Source organism: Cyprinus carpio, chromosome B20 (assembly GCF_018340385.1).
Source record: "Cyprinus carpio isolate SPL01 chromosome B20, ASM1834038v1, whole genome shotgun sequence".
Lineage (NCBI taxonomy): Eukaryota > Metazoa > Chordata > Actinopteri > Cypriniformes > Cyprinidae > Cyprinus > Cyprinus carpio.
This window is the reverse complement of record NC_056616.1, coordinates 6,753,025-6,777,899: the sequence shown is the minus strand read 5'-3', so window position 1 is coordinate 6,777,899 and position 24,875 is coordinate 6,753,025. Positions and strand designations below refer to the sequence as shown.

Genomic DNA, 24,875 nt, shown 5'->3' with positions numbered 1-24,875 from the left:
TGCATGGAGGGCTTTCCTCTGGGGTCGTCCGGGTTTCCCTGTTTTCTCTGCATGGTGGTGTGAGATTTACTGCACTGCATGAGTATCGGGTTAAGAGTGTAATGCTATTTGCATTATTCACTACAACCTTTTTTAAAGCTGTTGGTTAATGATTTGTATATCAGTGCACGTGTGGTGTGTGCTCTTACGTCTGGGTGTCTGTGGCCCTGTGATTCACCCTCTCCCTCCAGCAGGCTTGGTAACCCTATATTTTAAGAATGGTGGGTTATGATTTTAAAAATTGGACTAAAGCCCAGATCTTTTAAAGTGTGATTCCCTTTTTTAATACCATATTAAAGTTGATCATCCATCTAAATAATGCCTATTGCTTATAAATGTTGAACTTGAAGGTCACGTCTCTGTTCTTCCTTCATTTATGGGCCATTGAACTTGTGTTGCTGTGTTCAGTTATTTCCGTGGGTACAAAACCCTGGTGGTGTAGTTGAAATTTAGAGTGATCGCAGAGTAGTGCTCGGTTACAATATAGACAACGTTTTACCTTTTTTTTTGTCAGATTTTGTTAACTTTAATTAAGTCTCCAAAAAAAGAGGCCTATGTAAGTAAGTAAGGCCACACTCACATCTCTCTCTGTCAGACAAGCAAGATCATTATTATTTTTAGAATAAGAAGAAGAATAAATTGCTCATATAAGACAATCCCCAAAAGGTGTGGAGGTGGCATGAGGATCATTTTCTCAGCAGAGAGCACTTAAGCAGAAACATATAGCCTAATGTTTTTCTTCTTCTTCTTCTTCTTTTTACCCAGCTGTCCTATATAGCACATGCAATTAGAGTTCAGCATATTTTTAAATTTGTGCTCAACATGCTTAGGTTGGGTAAGCGAAAACCCAGATTCCCCAAATTCCGATTTTTGAACTTGCTCTCAAACAGCACTATAATAAAGTTACCAGCAGAAGTGAAAACATGTAGGCCTATATATGCATATATGCTGTGAGGTGTGTTGGTTCACTGGTCAAACGCATTGATGCCAAATGTGCTTCAAATCAGGGGTTTCTTTAAAGCATATGCATATCAATATAAGTCAATGCTTTGCTATTAAACTTGTGATATCTCCACAATATATTTCATTTCCTGAAAAATTACTAATTTAGAGGATGTGATGTCAATAATATCTTCAACTGTTTTGCTCAGTTCCTCTGTCACACTTTCGCTTTACTGACATATAAATCCATCCATGATTTATTTATTTATTCATTCATTTTTAGAGTTGGGATTTAAGTTTGCATGGAAATAACTGCCTCCAGTGCAGTGAAGAATTATTACAACCAACCAAAAGGTGTGCAAAAGAGTAGGCTATGCAGGGAAATCATTTATTGACAGTTTGACACAAATGTGAGACCTAGGTATAACCAATTACTTAAAATCTGTAAATGTTTCTGTCTTTGCATTCATTTTTTCAAGTAAACGTATGTCATTCAGCTTGGATGAAGTGAAAGGCTTTGAAGCTCAGGGCGCGATTGTGGGCGTCGCAGCGCGCCGCAGCGTGTCTGGAACAGGAACTGGTCTGGAGCCGCTGTCATTCAGCTGAGCGCACAAAGGTGAGCGCACCGTCAGCCATATTCCCATCGCCGGACTCTGTGCTCGTTTTCTCGTAGGGAGGGGAATTTTCGACCGAAGCTAGACTGGACTGACTCACCGGCTCTGGTAAGATCTGCTCCGATCGATTATTGCCTGGGTCAAAGAGCACAATACAGTTAGTGCGTCTATAATGCATGCGTTTCTCTTTGTTCTGACGCCGCCCAGTTCAAAGAGAAATCTCCACCAACAGGTGTTGCTCTGATTATCGCGGTGGGATAGTCTGAATCTTACTATAGCTACAGATGGGACTTTTTACAAACATAACAAGGAAAAAAAAATAACAATCTTCCCATTTTAATAGGTATGACTAACATGACTATTTTATAGGTGGACAAAAAAAAACTCTTATGCAAATTTATGTTTAGATTTAGCCTAGTGAGAGACTAGCTACGCATGGGAAAATATCGAAATCCGTTAACGCTTGTCAGACTTGCCTTCTTTTGCCGGAGCGAATGAATCGACCTCTAGTTTAATACTCTGACACAATGTCAATCTTTTAGTTCGAATCCCCTGACTCTATATGAGCCAGATGGCTTAGTGAACACACCTACAGCCTGACAAATGTAGCATAATCCACCTCCCAAGTGAGTGATTCATATGAGCCGGTTCTTTTTTGTTTGTTTGTTTGTTTTTAGGGAATCATTAATAAAGCGCGAGCCGTGAAATGATTCAAGAATGAATGACTCTCATGAACCGGATATTTTTAGTTAATCAAAACACATCACATGAAATACTAACGCAATCTGACTCACTTAATGAATTCTTTGCTATTAATTTTGTAATGTCCGACTCAAATACACCAGAACTGTTAGTGTTATATTGTAGAATAGCCTATAGAGCCTCGTAAGATTGTAATAACGTTAGTTAGGACATATTGACAGGTTGAAGATAACGTATTAGCCTACACGATTAAATGAAATATCCTAAATACCGCATTTTCTTTTTTTCTTTTTTTTTTAAATCAGTATTTTTATAATGGAAAGTCATTGTGCAAGTATAACATTTAAAATGTAATGCAATTTAATGTAATATTTTAATAAAACATCATCGTAGATAAACAGCTGAGTGCAGCAAATGCGACAAAAATTCTTTCTTTCTTTTTAATTGTTAGTGGGGGTGTCAAAGTTCTCCCCTACCTAAAGATGATCTACCTAACTTAGTCTGACACCAATTTGCTCTCATAAACTTTAATGCAAACATATTTCAACTACGACAAATGTCCAAACCTGTATGCTATTCGGCGTCGTCTCATACCCACAATGAGTTTTATTAGCTAGTTTGATATTTTATGGGAATATCTTAAATATCTCGCATGATTCAGCTACCGTAATGTTTAATAGGCCTAAGCGAATATTTGACTTCATTCTCTATCAAGGGTCGGTGTTTGGGAGACAGAGACTGGAGCAAATATTTGTAGAATGGGGTGTGGAGTTAAAATTAAAAGGCGGTGTTACCTCTTTTGGGTGAGGCTGTCACACTCCTGAGTTCCAGTGTTTAATCGTGATTCACATGGAGTGCGACCTTTAAATGACAGACAGACTGTTCTTGAGTCATTCTCATAGCTCTGCTCTTTCTGCTTCAGAGGGAGGCTCCGTGGAAACACACTATATTCTTTGACAGAAGACATCTACAACAGGATACAAAATGCCTAAACCTGTAAGTATTTCCCGAGTTTTATTTTATTATTGTTAAAAGTGTTTATAGGATCAGTATGCGTGTTTAGCATGTTTTCAACTTCTGTTCAGTGTTTTGAAATATTATGGAGGTTTTCTGGTCTGATAAAACTTTTTTTGTATCGTGACTTTATATTTTATTTTGAAACGGAATGAAAGTTTGGTTCTTCAAACAGTTTCTAAATGTTGAAAAGAACATGTTGCGAGCGAAATTATGTCAGTTGTCATTAAGTTACTTCTTAGAGGCACATTGGTTTGTTTTAAGGCAGAGTTTATAAGGTTTGGGTCTCGTTTATACCTGCTTTTGGCTCGTTTACAAAACAAAATAGTAGTACGTGTGACTTTTATGCAGTTTTAAACACGGCATTGATTGCTATCTGTGTTTGCTTATAAACACTCTTAAAACAGCAAGTGTAGTTTGTTGTCAGTTAATTTAAGATGGTAACAGGGTTGTCAGGAAGAGGACAGAGGAAATGACATCATGATGCTTTCCTTAGAGCTTCTCATTCATCCTGCTGAAATTCTGAATACAGAGGCTTGTTCTTGGTGCCATGGTCTGTTTAGATGGAAGTGGTGGATTTGAGTACAAAAGAGTATTTTTGTCAATATTGTTCAGTCATTTAGATGCTTTTAAATCAAGCAATAAAGTAAAAATGATCAAATTAAATGATAGAATTTTGTAAGTTACACTTTTTTTTTAGTTCTACACTGAGCCCCTATGAAGATATTTTAAGAGTTTCTGTTTTCTGTCTTAATATTTCCCCTCCTGTTCCATAGCATGTTTCAGGTGTGTCTATAATCAGCACTTTCAGCAGCTGAGGGTGTTTCCTCTAAAATCTTTGTTATCGTTTGTTCTGCTGAATAATTGATAACTAGACAATGTCTGTCACGCCCGTTGGTGATGTAGCACAAAAGCTCATTGTGCTGTAATCAATCCTCATGTGCTCTCTGGCTTTAGCTCAAACCAGCTCAATGAAGGACGAACAGTACCATCATTCTGAGCAAAGAGAAGTTCATGCAACTCAAGACATGCAACCCTCAACAGAAGTGTCATTTAGTTTTTGCCCCTACTTTTATAGTACATGTCATCATAGCACCATCTCAGCATGGGCTCCTTGTGCTTGTGGCTACTGTACATGTTTTGCAAAAATGCATACAATTTACATACAATTCACTGCAGTTGCCAGCTGAAATGAACACTAGTGGCATAAAACACCAACACCTTTTAATCCTTTTCACACAAATTGTGATTACAGAAGTAGTTTATTGATTAATAAAAACTAATTTTCTCACAGTTCCTTACCTATAACATGACCTCACAACACTTTCACCATGGTGTGTGATTTGTAAACTAAAACATTTTGGCATTTGCACTATTCAACCAGCTCCATATGTATTGCTTTGTTATGTAGTAAACTTGCTTGTTACCTCACCCGGTACAGCATTGCACTTGCAGTGTGCTCGGGTGCGAGTCCTGATAAAAAAAAGCTCGAAAACTTGTAAAAGCAAGCTAAAGTGGCGTGGTTGCATAGCAAATGCATATTTCTGTCACATTCTCTTTTGTTAACACTTTCGTCTGCATTTTAGAATTCAGAGTAAGTTATACATTATTTGCGCAATAGAGCATTAACCGTTTAGCGCCACTCACTAGACATTTAATTTCCAAACTGCCGCGATACATACAATCAAAGTTAAACATTGCCAGATTCACTTTTTTCCGTTTTCTGACAAGACATGCTTTTATTGCCACTCGCTGGACATTTCACTTGGAAAGTGTTGTGAAATGTGCAAGAAGCGGTGAAATATAATTTTACAGAAATATCGCCAGAGGCATGTTTTTTTTTTTTTTCTTTTTTTTTTTTTCCAATTTGCCGGGGTTGGAACATTTGCAGATGATAAATATAGGTTTTGAATAATTAGATGGTTTCTTGGCTGTTGTTTTGGCCCAGCTACTATATAATTCAGGAGACACTGAAAATAAAGGACTGGTTAGTAGATTTACTGTTGCAAGAAACTGTAAAAATCTCCAATTTAGGTTTGGTCAGTAGCTGACTGGGTATGTTGTCTGTAGATCAACAGTAAATGCAGGTGTCTGTGATGACAAACAGTTTTTAGTAGTCAGAATTTTACCCGCTGTAACATAGATTATTTGGTTTGATGAAGTCTGTTGCCCAGTGATGCTTATCGGAACCTGAGCTTAGGGACCGTGCTCGATTTCACCTGTATATTGCAGCCAAAAAAGATTGTCGGTCAGCTAAAACCATTTTGAGAGCAATGCAGAGAAATGCTGAGACTCTATTAAAATGCAGGCTGATGCAGGAGGTGGACCACTGAGAAAGGGTTTCTGAAAGAGACCCTTTGTTTTGCTGGGTAAATGGATACCCCTCCGTTTCCCCCTCTTTGGCGAATTGGATGCCAGTCTTTAAGCTGAACTCTTCACCACTAGATTTCAGATGTACACAGCAGGCCTATGTTTCTTTTTTTATTGTCAGTGGAGGGTCTATATCAAGTTATTTATTAGTGTTGATTATTTGTAATTGTATCAATGATGTACTATAGTTTTGGTTAATGTTTTGAATTAAATTGTATATACATGTATGTGTGTATATATATATATATATATATATATATATATATATATATATATATATATATATATATATATATATATATATATATATATATATATGACTAAAGTGAATTTTTTCTATATTATGTACATTATTATAACAGCAATTGCTGTCTTTCGAATTATGTTTGAAGTAATTATTTTATGAATGAAGTTGTATTTTTATTATTCAAAAAATAATACACAAAATTCACCATATGACACATTTTCTCTTTTCATATTCCATGGAAGAAAGTAAATACCTGTTTTTTTTTTTCATGGACTTTTTATTCAAGGTGACTGGTGCTATGAAGCTTCAAAAATGACACAAAAACATCCCCTGAATTATCATAAAAGCAGTCTGTATGGAAAATAAATTACAAGCATTCTTTAAAATTCCCCCTTTTGTGTTCCATGGAAAACAGTAATTGAAAGTGTGAGTAAGTGAAATGATGACAGAATTGTCATTTTGACGTGAACTATTCCTTTTTTTTTTGTATTGCTGAAAAGGTGGAATCTGTGTTCTCTGCACTGCTTTGGTCTGAACATTTGTGTGAGTTTCTGTTTACATAGTTAGGAAATTTCATAGTGGAGTAATTGTTTTCAAAGCAGTTACATAATTAGAAATGGTTATTCTTTCTTACCAGACAACACACTCATTGCACATATCCAGTATGGTGTGTTTGTGATTCTCCACCAGTAGTCTCTTCACTTATTTTTGTTCAGCCGCCATCATTGCTAACAGTTCACATGGTAATCACATGAATATGGATCATTGAATCAGATGTGCGCTTTATGATTGTGCTTTACGATCTCAACAATGGCAATTCTTGTCATTTGGAAACTCCTCTTAGACTGCTGTCTTCTTTTCCTGGATGGGAACTAAAATGAATACTTTCAATTAGATGTTTTTTTTTTTTTTTTATTCTCACAAATGATTCCTTGTTCATTGATTCTGTGAGTTTGTTGTCTGTTCATTGTGAGGAAACGCCTCTGTTTCGTATTTGTTGGGAAAGTGCTTTAAAATGACTCTTTGTTGTCCCATAAAATGGTACAAATTTGATTGTAGAGCAGTTTCAGCCTTTTTCTTGTTGACTTAGTCCTGTCAAACATTAACAGTAGAATAGATTGGCATTTCCCCTTTACAAATAGTGGCTGAGGCACATTGTTCTGTGAAGCCACTCCTTCTGTTTTCCCAGTTTCTTTCAAGCCATGTCTGCTTCAAGAACGATAGTCTGGGTCATCAGCTTGCTACACAATCAGACTAAAGTTATCAACATAGATCAGTACTGTATTCAGGGTTTTTTTGTTGTTTTTGTTTTTTTGGCCAGCGTGCTTGTGATTGTCTCATCATTGCAGAATTTCTTTTATTACCTTTGCTTCTGAAATTGCTTCTATAAAATAAAAACAGTAAAATCTAAAGTTGTAACCATCTTGTAATAGATGACCATTTTCCTCTCAATTGCTTTTTTTTTATTTAACAGAACATATGTCAACAGTGGTTGCTAATGTAATTTTTCTCCCTCTCTTTAGGTAAATGTTCGCGTCACTACGATGGACGCGGAGCTGGAGTTTGCCGTTCAGCCCAGCACAACTGGCAAGCAGCTATTTGACCAGGTCTGCAACTAAACATCTCGACAAGAAATAGATGAATTAACAAGCATTGGTTAGGATTCATGTGCATGAATACTGAAATATGCTTTACAAACAGTTTTCAGAGAGTAAGCGTAAACTCTTAAGGTTTTCTGCCATTTGTCTTAAATTGTATTTATTATTACATGCAAGTCACTGAAAATATTCAGTATTTTTATTTTTTTGCCAAAATTTTAAATATGAACAGTTGATGAGGTATGCGCCTCCACTCTAATGTGTAATGAGATGCATGCACAAAAATGCAGACTTGTTTTAAAATTCTATTCACAGTTATAATCCACTTTACCTAAATGGGTTTAAGGCAATGGGTTCCATGAAAAAGAGACAACTGATTTGACTCATTTCATAGCAGTTCTGCTTGTGTAACTAACAGACAGTGTATACCTGACATCTGCAATCAATTATTTTAATCCCTCAATGACCCCTTCTCATTCTCTTCCAACAATTCCTTGATCTTAAACAAATCCATGTCCCTCAGCTGAAGCAGAGAGGAAAAAAGATTGTAAACAGTTATTCAGAGAAATGTTAGAAGGTAAATCAAGAATACAAAAGAGAAATTTACATTTGTTTTCTTAGTCAAATACTTGTTGCTCAAGCAAAAGCAGGAGTGCAAAGTATACGTTAAGCACACACACACAAAAAAAGAGCAGGAGGAAAAAATGCATAAATCTAAATTTACAGTATATTGGTTTATTTGAATATAAAATGTATCTTTTTTTTTTTAAATAAACATTTTATTTTAAATGATAATTTTATACATATAAATGTATATAAATAATATTTATTTTAAATAATGGTAACAAACAGTTAAGGATGTCACAGAACAAACTCAGACTTCACTGGCCATCCGTCAGTAGCACCGATGCCTATGACCTAATTTAATTACCGGCTTGGTGACATGGGATAATCCCCTGCAAATAGAAGGCCCAGAACACCACAAAAACCTCACAGGAAGGGTTTTTCTTCTTTAAAAGAGCATATCCCTTGACTTATGACTCACTGACCATTACCATGATGGTGCTCATTGACTGCCACGACTGTGGAAACAGTGAATAATGGCTGTTCCTCTATGATCACACTCTAGTTTTCCCATTCATAACAGAACCCACAGCTGAAAAAGTCTCTACTTCAGAGTAAGTGCTATGAGCCATTCATGAACTGTGGATGGCACACGGCATAGATGAGAGGTTTGCACTGAAGCCTCTGGCAGTCCAACTGTCCACGCTGGCATAAAAAAAAAAAAAAAAAAAGTTCTTAAAGTCCAGAGCATTATGGATAATTATGTAATGTTCTTATTAAATAAGTCTTAGCAGGGTGTTTAATTTAAATAAAGCTTATGTTAACTAAATTCAATCTTGGAAATTGGTGCCGTGACCCGTGTCTGGTTGACTCTTTTATTTCTTCTCATTGGGTTGAAACACACCTATTTTTAAAGCTGGTTATTGCTGTTTTTTAATGGAAAAAATAAGTATAAATACATTCTAGGTAATACTCTACTTAGGTTAAACCCACTTTCTCGAATAGCTTTGTCAGTGAGCTTAAAGATGCTTAGAACCTGTTGAGCTGGTTAACAGCATTTGTTACGTCCTTGTCACCAGCTTTTTTGGATTTCGTTTTCTTTCTTTTTTCCAGGGATATGGTATGATTGTGAATGGTTATATAAGGCAATAGAAGATCTGATTGGTTGAAGAAAAATATTTGTTTTTATCAAATGCAGATCTGTAAAACATTTGTCATGAGATGGTTTCTGTTTAGATTTTCTTCCATAATTTTTCCCCTAACTGAAGTGTTCTTCAGCTACATTCACACAGAAGAAAAATACTGTTGTCAGTCCTGTACAGTTTGGTTGGTTACTAGTCTGACAAGCTCGTTTTGCTGACAGGACTAATTTTTCAGGACAACAATAATTTAAAGGTGAGCGTGGTTGTGTGCTTTATAAACGGAATCACACTTGGAAACTAATTGTCTGTCATGTCATTGACACACATACGTGCACATGCTTTGGGGGTAATTCCCTGCTGCCAACCACAATCAAACTCAGGAAAACTCTGAAAAAAATAAAAACCTAATCTGATGAAACCTATTAGTAATTTCCTGCAGTGCAGTTTTTGTGTTTCAGAAAGTTACAGATGGCACATGTTCTGTGTGTATTTATTTATTTATTTAGGTTATTTATTTGGTTATGCATGTGTGACACTTCATAGATCAATACTAGATCAGTACATGTTTTATTCTAAACATGTATTTTTTCATATTATCACGTAAAGAGGACAGGACCATCATAGCTCAGTATGTTAAAAAAAAAAAAATTACTGACCCAAAACTTTTAAACAGTGGTGCAAATGTTGAAAATTCAATAATTTTGTATACTCTCAGGGTGTTAATCTAAACTCCTGTTGGACCAGCAGGTAACAGCGACTGCAAGAGAGCTGCAACATTTGCCAAAACAGTAATAAATACCATCTTGCACAAAACATCTGGGAAATTGTGTACGTGCATGTATACCCATTGAAATCTAAAGTTTTCCCTTCAGGGCTGCTCGTTCAGAAACTAATCAGTGTGAATGAGCTAATGACTTACAGTACTTTGTGATGGAAAGAAGGCCTATATATATATATATATATATATATATATATATATATATAAATATATATAATATTATTCAGTATATTTAAATATGGCCTTTATTCTGTTTTCAAGGAAATGTAACCCTGTGCTCTGTTGGATTTCAAAGCACTAAGTATACAATAGTCGCAAAGCAGTCAGCAACAGCTTAATAATTAATTCATCTGTTTATTGTGTGCTAAAAGTTTTTTTTTTCTTTTCTTCCTGACAGGTGGTGAAGACCATGGGGGTACGTGAAATATGGTACTTCGGACTACAGCATATGGACAGCAAAGGGTACCTTACATGGCTGAAACTTGATAAAAAGGTAATTGTACATTTAAGCACAACAATGATATTCTGACTTTCTCTACAGAATGTGTGTTTTCGCTTTCTATCCTGACTGCAGTCCAGTACTTTAAGGAAGTAGTACTCTGTGTTTTCATAAATGCATTTAAGTATTTGATATTTTTGATGACATATAGATTCCCAAGCATAGATTACTCATACATGCCCTTCACCTGTTGGACTGTGACATAATCAGCAACGAGGAAACACATAACTGAAATGTTCAGCCTACTGTCTTCGTATACCTGACACAATATACTTCAGAGGAAAGCTGATTTACTCATACATGGAAATTAATTACTTTTTGTAAGATTGAATTATATTTTTTCCTTAATTGTGCTAGTCTGATTTTTGTAGATTGATTGTTTTATTAATTATTAGGCAACTTTGTGCGATAAAAGGTAAGGAAGCAGGGGCCCATGGCTCCCATCCCTAACCAGGATTTCCTATTGAGAAGGGCAAATAATGTGTGACAAAAAGGGAAGATGCAAGGTTCCTGTGTGCGCTGGAACACCCAAAGTGATGTGCAAAAAGTGTAACGTGCACCTCTGTTCCACAGCAGAGAAGAAGTGCTTTTTGGAGTAAAATCTCATTACATGAAGTACATAATCAAAGACATCAGAACCAGCTAATGAATGTATTTTAAGATCACTAGAAAGCTACAGGCAGGTAGCTGCTCTGCTCTGCAGGACAGAAGTTTCCCAGCCCTGCACTACGATTAATGTGATGTTACATTATGATTTTACTAGCTATCTACAGCCAGAACTATACTGTATGTGTCCTTGAAGGACTGTTATTTTAAAAAGGTGTGAAATATTTAATGCAGCTCATAACTGAGATTTTAACCCACCATAAATCAGGAGCAGTCAAAGAAACTGAGATTTTCAGGAAAAGAAACTTGTTTGGTTTCATTCCACTTGTAAACACTTCACAGATCAGAGCTTGAAGTAAAAAATATTGTTTAACCCTGAAACACCCATATTTGAACAAAAAAAATTGATTGGTTTGGTGTTTATGGCTGAATGCGCAAAAAATAATAATAATAATAATTCCTGCTCCAACTTCATTCAGGCTGCATGATTAATCGAAATCATTTGGAATTGCAATATGGCTTAGTGTAAATATCAAATCGCAAAAGCTGTTATGTAATTAAATGAATTCATGTGCTGCATGTTTCAGAGAGAAGCACAGCACTGTGTTCATTTACATGTGAGCAGATCACAGTCTGATGTTTTCAGTGTCTCAGAAAGGCTCAGCTGGGAGAACGCAGCATGCACCAACTGTCTTCCAAAAAATTGGAATAAGAAGCTTTTATGAACTAGACGTGGTCAACTAAAGAGAAGCACCGTGTCTATACCAGATGCGATAATTGTTGTCATGCCACAACAGCTAAAGTCTGTCTACAGTGGACACAACAAAGCCACCGTTAAAAATCATTTGAACTTTGTGTCAGCATATCGTAAAAAAGAACGCGGCAGCAGTTTAGTGTCAGGGATTTGTCGTGCTGCACCGTATCCAGTGTAGACTGCATTATTGATAATGAAGGGTTCTATTGTTTTTTGTCACACCTCTTGTGTCCGGTGTAGACACGGTGTAAGGGCTCTCTGTGGTTTTGCTCCAGAGTAAAAGCTGGCTGGTTTAATGTTTGAAAATGAATTAAGCCATAAATATATTAGTATTAATTCCAGAGTTTTATTTGAATAAATAAAATGTTTATTGTATTATTTTAAAGTGAAATATTACAAAGTTGAATATCTATTACCAATGTACCAATGGAGTTTAATGAAACTTGTGTCCATTGTTAAATAATGATGGTTTTGGGAATGCACACCAGATTAGAGGACAAAAACTGACTGGTGAATAAATAAATAAATAAAAACATTTATTTATATAATGGTATATTCATAATATTAATTTAATGTTTTTTATATATATATGTCCTACAAATATTTCCTTGGCTGTGGCCTAAATGAGCTGAAACCTATTTGGAGTAGTAAAACATTCATGAGTAGTCAGCAAAAGCTCAGTATATAATACTAACACCCCCCTTTTTTTGCAGGTCTCCGCTCAGGATGTGAGGAAGGAGAACCCTCTCCAGTTTAAATTCCGTGCCAAGTTCTTCCCAGAAGATGTGTCGGATGAGTTGATCCAGGAAATCACTCAAAAGCTGTTCTTCATGCAAGTGAAAGATGGCATTCTGAGTGACGATATCTACTGTCCTCCAGAGACTGCGGTGCTGCTGGCCTCCTATTCAGTGCAGGCCAAATTTGGTGATTTCAGCAAGGAAGTGCACAGGCCTGGATACCTGACCTCAGATCGCCTCCTGCCCCAACGGTGAGAACTGGCTTAACTGGGGCATGTGCTCCTGGACGTATAGGATTTGAATTCTGCCATCATTGCTCACCAGAATTTGGTTTTGGACAACATTTAAAAGGAGTCTTTGTCCCTCCTGTTGTTTGATTGCAGGGTTCTAGACCAGCACAAGTTGTCACGGGACCAGTGGGAGGAGAGGATTCAGGTGTGGCATGAGGAGCATCGAGGAATGCTCAAGTAAGTTGACGACGTCCTTTCAGATATTGTTGTTGTTGTTGTTGTTGTAGTATCTTTATAATTAGCGTTCTTGGTGTGAATGGGCCTCAGTGCTTAAATGTAGATTTTAAAATGTCAGTTGATTGTAGAAATAAGAAACTAGCACTTCTGTCAGTTGGTCAGTCAAGCACATTTATTGACTGGTGCCTAAATTGACTTGCTTGATATATCAGTCTATAGGCCCTGGTGGTTTGACATATAGAGTATCCATGCAATTATAAATGTCACTGTAGGTTGTGTATGGTTGCTAAAGTCTCAACTTTCCATATCAACATAGAATTAAACTGAAGTGCAGTCACAGGTGTGCCTGTATCAGCTGTTTTGTGTCTAATTTTATCTTTTGATTTATAGTCAAATTTCATAAAAAAAAGGAAATAATCATTTGGGGTTATTTTAGTATTATTTATATATTTTTTTCAGTATTCATTAATATTTTGCATGTGTTTGATTTTTTTTCTTCAGTTTTCATTTTAATTTTAGTTGTATTTATTATTGATTCATTTAATTACTTATTAATTTATGTGTGTATTTATTTATTTAACTCATTTAAGTGTTTCAGCTAAAATGTCTTTCAATTAGTTATATGGACAACATTTTTATGAAGTTGTTAAATCTAATATTTATATTTTATTAATTTTTTTTTTTTAATTTAAAAAAAAAAAAAAAAAAAAAAAATAGCTTCAGTTTTAGTTTACACTAGTCCTGTCAAACTATTAATCGCGATTAATTGAATCCAAAATAAAAGTTTTGTTTACATAATATATGAATGTGTACTGTCTATATTTATGATGCATATAATTTAATGAAAGTTAAATGTATTTACACACACAGTATATATTTTGAAAATATTTAAGTTTATACATTTATATATTCATATTCTTATATTTTATATTATATATAAATATATTTAATATATAAACATAACATATTCTTCTTACATTTACATTTACATTTAGTCATTTAGCAGACGCTTTTATCCAAAGCGACTTACAAATGAGGACAATGGAAGCAATCAAAAACAACAAAAGAGCAATGATATATAAGTGCTATAACAAGTCTCAGTTAGCCTAAAATATATTTCTTCTTAAATATAAACATGCATGTGTTTGTATTTATATATACATAATAAATATACACAGTAAACACATTATATAAACCAAAAAAAAAAACATTTATTTTTAATGCGATTAATCGTTTGACGGCACTACTTTACACTAAATTATGTGAAATTAAGTGCCTTTAGTATTTAATTTACTGGATTATGTCATTCTAAGCTATACCGTATGATTATGTAATATAATATAATATATTATATAATGTGTAAAACCCTAGTTATGACAACATTATTATATACTCTTATTACTATAAAAAAAACATATACTATGTTAAAAGATTTTGGTCCCATCGTACAGCAGTCTATTAGAAACTGAAAGTGACCGTTCTGTTTTATTCTCTGTTCTTAGAGAGGACGCAATGCTTGAGTACCTGAAGATTGCTCAGGATCTGGAAATGTATGGGGTGAACTACTTTGACATCAAGAACAAGAAGGGAACAGAGCTGAGGCTGGGTGTGGATGCCCTGGGCTTAAATATCTATGAGAAAGAAGACAAGTGAGTTCAGTCTTTCCCTACATTCATTTGACATTATTCACATCTCAAGTGCCATTTCAACTCCAACGTGTTTTTCTCTTCTTTTGAATGCAATTTAAATTCTCACCCTTTATATTGTGGCAGTACTATGTCAAAATAATGGTATACGATGGTAATACTTATATGTACTGTATGATTGTGGTAATACCATGGTAATTTTGTGGTATGCCAATCTAATTGGTAATACCTTTGGCCTGCACTTCCATCATCATTACTTTCATAATTTTTGAAATTCAAGATATTAAGGAGTCTGTTTGGGAGATTCCTCTCAAATTACATTTGTTGTGATTTAGTTTGGTTTGAGGACATTGTTCATAGAACGGTGCTCGTCTTTCCACAAACAGAGATCTGTGTGTGTGTATGTGTGTGTGTGTATGTAAGTGCAGTGGCGACTAATGGCTTTTTCCCCACAATGCCCTCTATTTTAACCATAGCAACAAAGACTGGTTTTTCAAGTTATGCAGTCCTTGGCAAGGATTTTGTATGTGACTGAGAGAAGGCTTCACAAGTACTCGCATGTAAAGATAAGAAAACCATGTTGCAAAACAACCTGTGAAATAGTTCACATTCGTTGGATCTTTGTTCGTGTTGTTGCGTTTGCTGTGCTCGTTCAGCTTCAAGATATCTCCTGAGTTGGCCATATCCTTCACATTTGTTTCAAATGAACCATCTTAACAGTCTCCAAAAGCATGTAGTCATAGTTTAACACTGAAGCTCCATGAGAAGTGATGGAAAATGTAATAGTCAATGCCAAAATGCAGTACAAAGTGTTTTTGTTTACTTTCTTTTTCCATTATCCCCATCAAAGCAATGTTCGGACAGTAAATGCTAGAAGGAAGAACAAACAAGATTCTATTAGAATTCTAATCTTTAAAAAAAGCATTATTACTAATGTTACTAATACATTCAAATCAAAAGTTGTATCTGTAGACATTAATTAATGGAAATGAGTTAACAATGAATGAATGTGAACAAATAAATGTACTGCTCATTGTTAATGCATTAACTAATTTGACCTTACTGTAAAGTGTTATTGTTCAAATATGGTTATTATGAATTTCTTTCTTTTTTTTATAGATTATTTAATGAAAATAAAAAAAGAACAATTGATTGAGTTACAAGTGCAGGAAGTTACATACCATTTTTATTACCATCATTAAATATTTTAACCATTTATGTCATAGGTTTCAGGGAACGTTTGTGGTGTGTCATGCGAGGTGGGCCGCGGTAGCTTTGTGTGTGACATGCACGTTAGAAGGCGTAGTTGTAACGCCACTCCCATGAGCTCCACAAAGAGATCACACGGCACACTCCTCACTGCGATGATGTCATCCGCTCACGTTAATCACAGGCCCGTCCTTGTCTTCACATTCCTCGAGTATTTCAGCGTCGGACCGTCATGCCTGTGCTACAACATTCTCACCGCATTACAAACCCATCTCAGTGCCAATATTTAGATTTTTGCACGATCAGCAACCAGAGATCTGATTGTTGTCATCCACGTTTTCAAAATCAGGATTTCATGTTCCATCCAGACTACAGCGTTTGTCTTGCGTGACTGTATGTTTGGAATGAATATAGAACGCCTCTCATGATTTCATCATTGTCTTTACAGACTCACTCCGAAAATTGGATTCCCCTGGAGCGAAATAAGAAACATTTCCTTCAACGATAAGAAGTTTGTCATCAAGCCTATAGATAAAAAAGCTCCAGTAAGTGAATCTGTGATTGTCTTCATACCTCACAGTCCCACCTTAAAACTGAAAAACTGCCTCAACGAGAATAAAACTTGTTTTATTCCATTCTAATATACGATCATTTTATGTCACACTAATGTTAGAACATCTAGGATTACATGTTGGATACAAAATCTAGTTTAAACAGAGTTTTCTGATTAGAAGTGTTATGATGAAAAATTAGTAAAAAACATTTCATTGGCTGCATCATTTGTAGGTAAATTTTGACATTGAGCACATAAACAGTAACAAGATGATCTTTAAATTTAAATTTATTTAACTCTAAAAAAAGTTATTTTATGGGAGAAAGTTTAAAAAAGAAAATAAGAAGTGAATTATTAGTAAAATGACTAAAATTTAAATAAAAATCCTTTTAAAGCTAGAAAATGATCAAATATTAAAACCTAATAAAAATTAGCTTTAACTAACATTAAAATTAAGAAAATGTATAAATAAAAGCTGATTCAAAATATTAACACTCATGTTGTGTTCCCAGTCAAAAATGTCCAGCCTACAAAAAAAAATTGCTTGTAAATTTCTTACTATGCAATATTATTACCAAATATTGGATTTAGTCTCTTTTTATTAACTTTTTTTCAATTAGATTGTTTTGTATTTCTTTTTGGACCTGGTTGGTCGTAGGCTATGACAAAACCTGTGCTAACTGAAAGAAAACAAATTGACAGAAATGCTGAATCCAGGATTTGGTGATCATTTTTAAAAGGCTGGCCAATTTTGACTGGAACTAACAAACTAGATTAACTATTATAAATACTATTAGAGTGTATAAATAATACTGGAACGACACTGCAGTGTGACACTTCAAAAGATGCTGAGATGCTCTCTAGGGATGCTTCAGACTTGTTTTGACACACAAACACTAAATCACTGTAACGTCTGCAGTTTTACCATTAAGAGTCATTAGTTTTAGCAGGGCTGTTTTGGCTGATAAACGCCAGGCTGGCTTTCACAGAGCGTTATCTCTGAGCGTCAGAGCCAGCTGCTCAGAACAACAGCTTTCTGTAGGTTTTACATTTACATTATCACAGGACTTTATTCAATAAATACACAGTTAGTAATCTGATCAAAGATTCATAAATTGACTGATTTATAACCCCTGCATTTACATCTTGCATCTTTCTTCTTAACCCTGCAGGATTTTGTGTTCTACGCCCCGCGGTTGCGCATTAATAAACGTATCCTACAGCTGTGCATGGGGAACCATGAGCTTTACATGCGCCGCAGGAAGCCGGACACCATCGAGGTGCAGCAGATGAAAGCACAGGCTCGAGAGGAGAAACAACACAAACAGATGGAGAGGTGAGGATGAATCACCATGGTGACGTGAGGAGTGATGCTGTCTCATCAGCAGATGCTGCAGGATATAAAAGAGACCATATTCTACACTTGCTCGGTTCTAAACTTTGGCTTGGCAAAGCCTTGTATACATTTTTATTTTTTTATTTTTTTTTTTTTTAATTCTTCGTTTTTTTTTTTGTTCTGTTCTGTTCTGTTTTGTTTGTTTGACCATATTCTACACCTTATTTTACACTAAGGATCTTAAATCACAGAAACTTTGGCTTGGCAAAGCCTGGGCCTGTTTCATAAAACAAGTTTACCAAATAAGCCTGGCTTATTTCACTTAGTCGTACTTATTTTGATCCAAATCAACTGAATCAACCAGGATTATTTGGTAAACTTTATGAAACAGGTCCCTGGTATGAATTTGAGTTGAGTTGAGTTGAGTTGAGTTTAGTTTAGTTTAGTTTAGTTTAGTAAACTAGAATCTATGGCTTGGCAAAGCATGGCATTAATTGAATTGAATTGAATTGAATTGAATTGAATTGAATTGAATCGAATTGAATTGAATTGAATTTATTTATATATCTTTAGTCAACTCCAGTTACTTTGTTGCTGCAAATTACTTTCCAAATGGCTGGCCAAGATGCTGAATACTGAATAGACACTGATATGTAAACATGAGTGGTCCTATGTCAATCTGCTCATGGTTGTGACATCAGGAAACCATAACGATTTCTGAACAAGCTGTTTTTGCAGCTGGTCAAGGAACTATGAGCACCTTGGGAAGGACAGTATGAGAGATGAGTTTTGTGTGTGGGTATAGAGAAGCAAACGTCACTGTACTTCTCTTTGGTTGTGTCTTATCTGCAGAGCTCAGCTGGAGGGTGAGAAGAAGAGACGAGAGGCCATAGAGCGAGAGAAAGAGCAGATGGAGAGGGAGAAACAGGAGCTGATGATGCGACTCTACCAGTTTGAGGAGAAGACCAAAAAAGCGGAAAAAGGTAAGAAGCCGGGATCCAGCGTGTTTGTTTTTATTTGGAAAAAACTTTTTTGATTTAAAATATTTTCATGTCTGATGCAAGGTGATTGTATTTATTGACTGCATTCACATAAGCAAATAAAACAATCAACATTTAAATTGTTTTGACTGAGGAATTTCAGAAAAGACATTTAATTTTAACGGCCGGTATTTAGTTTTATTAAACAACACAATATGGATTATAGTTTTTCAAATCTTACAATCATTGTGACTGTTGTTTTGTTGTGAGTCCGTATGGAAAATTTGACTCATAATTGGAAACATCAAGCCAAATACAGTCACTTTGGTCTTTTGAGTTTATGTAACCTTTAAGCTTGTTATCCTATAAAGCAGAGACACTATACTTTGATCATGACTGTGCTCCAGCGGACAATACCATTGACTGGAAATACAAACACAAGATGGTGTCATACTGCACCTGTTACTCTGTTTCTGCTGTTCGCATGTCATATTTCTTTTGTGTGCGCCATAAAGCTTGCCTTTCTGATATTCAGTACAAGACTACATTATTGGACAAAGAATTTTTCATTCAGAAATTAGTAATATGTGAAAACAGTAATCTATGTGTTGTTATTCTGGATTAAATCTTGTGGCCATGCATGCTAAAACCATCAGCCATCTCTAACTATACACAGTCCAGCATGATCTCTGTCTCAATATGACATAACTTCTGCCTTTTTCATCAGCTTAATGGAAAATTGATTTGAAAACTGGTCATTCTGTGCTCATTTGTATGTCTTTTGGGACCTATATGATTGTGTTTCATGGAATCATATGTAGCAGCAAGTCCAAGCTTCTCTTTTTACATAAAATGAAAGTGAATGGTGTCCACCGCTGTCAAACAAGAGTTCAGTGAATATCAGCTGTTCGACACAGAAAGCTAATGTACAGCCTCACATATTTTGAAATATAGTGCATGAATCATAAGTACTTTAATCATGCTTCAGTGGGTCTTTCTGGAGATTGACAGCCCTTGGTTCCCATCAACTTTCATTGTATGGAGAGGAAACGCTCTGTTTGAATAGGCGTGACGGATTGTAGACTCAGAAGTAAACACCCACTGCTTTGATTGGACATCCTTCACAGATGTACGCTGCTGTGATTTAGGTTAAAAACTCATAAATACTCAGTACATATCAAATGATATGTAATAATAGACAAAGCAATAGTGATCACATAATAAAAAAAAGTTACTCACACTTGTGTGGTGCGACATTGCTGTCAGATCCAATATATTCGGCACAGCAATGTCTCAGTTTTAATCTTTCTGAAAATCCCCGTCGAATTGTGCCTTCAAAGCCATCTTTATCATTTGGTTTCTACGTAGACCTGCGTCAAACTCTCTCTCTACACTATATGTGGGAATCGGTGGGCGGGGCTAAACAGGCAGCGAGAACGTTTTGAATTCTGAAACTTGTAGTACAGAAACTTTTTATAGTACAATGACCTCTTATGTGTCAAAAGATCAAGGGAATTTTGGTTTCTTAGTTCATGACCCTTTTAACATCCCAGATCTGTAACTGTTCACCATCCACAGTGAGGCCCAGACCCATACTTAAAATGCAATGATGGTTGCACTTTAAATTAAATCTGGATGCGTGTTTGCAGACCTGCAGGAGCAAATGCAGAGGGCCATGCAGCTGGAGAGTGAACGGAGGCTGGCCGAGGAGGAGGCAGCCAGATTGGAGGCAGAGAGGCAGGCAGCACTGCTCGCAAAGGAGGAACTGGCCCGTCAAGCCCAGAATCAGCTGAAGAGTCAAGAACAGCTGGTGAGAACCCAACACTCTTTCTCTGAAAAATTACTTTGCCTTTATCATTTTTTCCCCCATTAACAATCCTCCCTTCATCTCTCTCAGGCTGCTGAGCTGGCAGAACATACTGCTCGTATTGCACTCCTGGAGGAAGCCAAAAAACGCAAAGAGGAGGAAGCCATGACATGGCAGCACAGAGTAAGACCGTTAAGACATAACCCCCGTCACCTCAAGATCTTTGTCACCTTTTTCACCCCTGATGAGTTTGCATTCCTGCAAATTTGTCTGAAAGCTTTCTGTACATCCATAGTTGTAGTGCACTCTTAAGTTCTTCAAGAATTGGATTGTTAGTCTTATATTTGTGGTGTTGGATTGTGTTCTTCCAGGCACGAGAGGCCCAAGATGACCTGGTGAAGACCCGCGAGGAGCTTCACATGGTGATGACGGCGCCACCTCTCCCTCCACCACCACCTGTATATGAACCTGATGAGAATGAGTATGACGATGGCGAGAGCAACTGTAGTCCAACACCAATGACCAAAGTAACCATCCCTAACAACCCTGAAAGACCTTATATAAACTCATCAAAACTTCTAAAGTTACATTAAATTTGACATCCCTGTTCTAGCGCCTTCATGTAGTCCAACACCAGTGAGCCAACTAATCAAGGTCTTTACCAAGTTTGTTTGCTTCAGAACTAAACTGTTCCTGCGCTCCAGAAAGCTACCTTCCTGTAACGTATTATAAGACCTTATTGGTCCTGGATCAGAGGTATTCAACTGGATCCAAGTAATCTTGAACACCTTGGTTAGATGATTCAGGTGATTTTGATTATAAATTAGAGGGGTTGAATAACCCTTTCCCATACAACGCTCCCATAACCTATCACTAACCTCTAAATGAAGGTTAATCATACAGAAAACGTTCCTATAACCTGTCACTGCTTTCTGATTTTAGGTTTAGGGTCTAGAAGAGGGTCACTCATTCTGACTCACGGAGATCCTCTTTCCTGCAGAATTTAGTTGTGTAGAAGTCCCTGAACCAAAATACCAAGAACCATCTTATCAATAAAAAATCTAAAGACATAAAAAACAAAACCAGGCTACAATCAAGCATCCCACTAAATATTTCCCACTGAAGGAACTAATCAGAAATTGATCGAGTAGATACTTGTACATAAGTTAAAACAACAAAAGCTCTGATTCTGTAAATAACCTAAAACCAACAAAAGCTCTGATTCTGCCATCCTCTGTCATCTCTATCATAGCTGGGTTCCCATTGTAGGTGCAAATGCAAGAGAACAAAGGCCTTCTCAGGGAGTACTGGATCAAAAAAAAAAAAGCTATACTGTGTGTCAGAAAGTGGTGGCTTAAAGCTCTCTGTGAGTAGGAGAATGACTTAGCCCTGCACAACCCAGCGCCCCCCCCCCCCCCAAAAAAAAAAAAACTACTAGCTATTTGCCTTTCTTTTTAGTAGAGTGTTGGGTTTAGGGTTGGTTAGACCTAGAGCTATTCTTGGTTGAATAGTTAGGGCAATACCCACCAATGATTATAAAAAACAAACAAAACACCAACTTTGTTCAACAAGGTTGTCTTATATGAATGAATGAGGTGCTCCCGCTAACAGATCTTTGTGGTCCTTGGGCAACATACTCTTTCAACAACAGATTTTCCCTCTGTCTGCAGGGCTATATAAAACAAAAAGTTATGGAATGGTTAAATAGTAATTCTTCAAAAAAGGTCAATTTGATTCTGCCAAGTAGGTCATGTTCCTGAAATAACATACTGTACTTTATCTGTCCTAAAACAACATAACTATCAAACAGTCTAAACACTGTTATCCCAAAACAGTTCAAACACTATCCCTCCCCCAAAACCCAACCGTAACACATTCCTAACCTAAATCGGAGGGAACTATAGATTAATAAGATTGTTGAAAACTAGATATTCAGTTATTCTGAATGGGTTTAGGGTTTACACTGGGTTAGGCATGAACAGTTCTAGGTTGTTAATGCAAATTTATCCTGCATGAGGATGTAGGGTTGTGACTTATGAACTTATGGTTATATGACATGGATCCAGCTCTTATCGCTCTCTTCAGTCCGATCAAGCAGCATCACTACATCCGCTGACATTATCTTCTTACAGGGCTCTGACCTCAGGTTGTCCCGCTCGTGACGACACCCAGAGACTTATAACGACCTGTTTGAAAACTAGAGATTCAGTTATTCTTATGGTTGTTTACATTGGGTTAGGCATGAAAAGAACCAGTTCTATTAATTTAAAATTAAACCTATCATGACAATATAATGTAGTGACTTAACAACTAACTTATGGTTATATGACATGGATCCAGCTCTTATCGCTCTCTTCAGTCACGGATCAAAGAAGCATCACTAAATTGCTGACATTATCTTCTTTACAGGCTCTGACCTCAGAGTTGTCCCAGGCTCGCGACGACACCAAGAAGACGAAGAACAACTGTTGCAAACAGAGACGTTCTGCGCGGTCGGCCGACGACAAATACAAAACTCTCCGCAGATCGCCAGGGCAACACTAAACAGAGGGTATTGATGAGTTTGAGGCATTATAAAATATCTGGACCAGGAAACTTTGGGAGGGAGGGAGGAAAGGCGTCTCAAAGCCCTTGTCCATTTTCTTTCTGTCCCTACGTCTGAGTGGTCAATGCAAATACAAAAAAAAAAACACAAAACAATAAAGAAACATTTGATTCATTTGATATGAACACTGGTTCAACATGCACAAAAAACTAAATTATTAAAAAAATGCACACTTTGACACATATGTTAACCCCTTAGTGGTGTACATTGAATTTCACGGTAATACTTTACAGTAAGGTTCTGTACTGTAGCATTATTTAATGTATGAGGAATCATCAACAATCAATGAACAGTATCATTTATTAATGTTTGGTCATTTGTTCATTCTTTGTTTGCAATACTAATTAGTGATAACTTCTAATGTTTATTTATACAGTATATGTAGCCATAAACATTAACAAATTGCTAATTTAAAAACACAACAGACTTACCAAACAAAAACCAACCTACACAGAATGTACTGAAATAAATCTGCTTTTGCCATAAAAATATGAAGCTAATTGATATAAAAAAAAAAAATTCTGCTTTTTGCCATAAAAAATCCTAAGCGCTAATTGATATTGTAAACACACGTGCCAACACTACATCCTCCTTCAATAATCTGGCCAAAATATAATTTTAATTAGTTTTGGGTTGTAATAAGTGGTACTTTTTCTCCCCCTTTTTCTTATTAATCATCCACTCAGCACAGGGCTTGCTTGCAGTATGATTAATTTGATGTATTATCTGATATTAAAACTCTTAATTATTGATCAAGTAAAACTCTTAATTCAGTGATTGACTTTTGCTTTTTTTGCCAGAATATTTGGTTTTATAGTTGTGTTAGTGTTATTCAGTCTTTGGGTTTATTTAAGGTTTCTGGGTATTGAATTCTTTACTTACAAAAGAAGAGATCAATATTTAAAATATACTTATATGTATATTATACTATAATGTATTAATTACTATATGAAGAGATTAATATGTAAGTTATACTTTTATATATATATAAATATATTGGATTATGTTCAAAAGCATGTTAAATCCTTAGATTTCCTACATTAGCTACAAACTGATTTTTATGACTTTGAACTAGTTACTGAATGTTTATGGCCATGACAGTGGGATGAAGGAAGATTTGTTTAATAGACTTTTGTAATCTCAGTAGGTATCTAAATGGATTTTGACATATGCTGTGTTGGTGGATCTGTGAGCGGAGTTTTCATATTTTAATTAAAACTATTAAAAATAGCACAAATCACGTAGTGTTAAGACACCTTTACTTCTGTGATGAATGTAATTTAAAAAATAACCAAAAAAATAAGCGAATATTAAAGTATAGAAAAACAAATTCAGCGAACATTAAAAAAATTATAATGTCAAATTAATAAAATCAAAAAAAAATTATTAAATGGAATTATTAAAATCCATTACACTACAGTATTCCGATGATTATTAAAGGTTAAACTGTTTTTTACACTTTGCTGTCTGGTTTTGTTACTGGTTTAGATACTCAGTATCTTGTACTCAGCATCTGTTTGTAAATTTTCTTTTCTTATTTCAAAATTGACTAATTTTGCTAATTTATTGTCTCACTAATAATATTTGCTTATCTCACCACTTAAATGTACAGTACACTTTCATTGCAGAGTTATTATAGATAACTAAAAAGTAACTTGAAATAAAA

The 24,875-nt window shown here is 35.7% G+C and overlaps 1 protein-coding gene across 1 annotated transcript; it reads left to right on the top strand.

Moving 5' to 3' along the window:
- Positions 1-1,515: 1,515 nt before the first annotated feature.
- On the top strand, positions 1,516-23,273 carry LOC109099227 (ezrin). The gene is given in 14 exon segments (XM_042747464.1): positions 1,516-1,703; positions 3,220-3,293; positions 7,452-7,535; positions 10,408-10,503; positions 12,583-12,857; positions 12,990-13,073; positions 14,576-14,722; positions 16,377-16,473; positions 17,654-17,817; positions 18,670-18,800; positions 20,447-20,607; positions 20,695-20,787; positions 20,976-21,131; positions 23,014-23,273. Coding segments are annotated over 13 exon segments (1,668 nt in total). The 5' UTR covers positions 1,516-1,703; positions 3,220-3,281; the 3' UTR covers positions 23,182-23,273.
- The last annotated feature ends 1,602 nt before the right edge of the window (positions 23,274-24,875 follow it).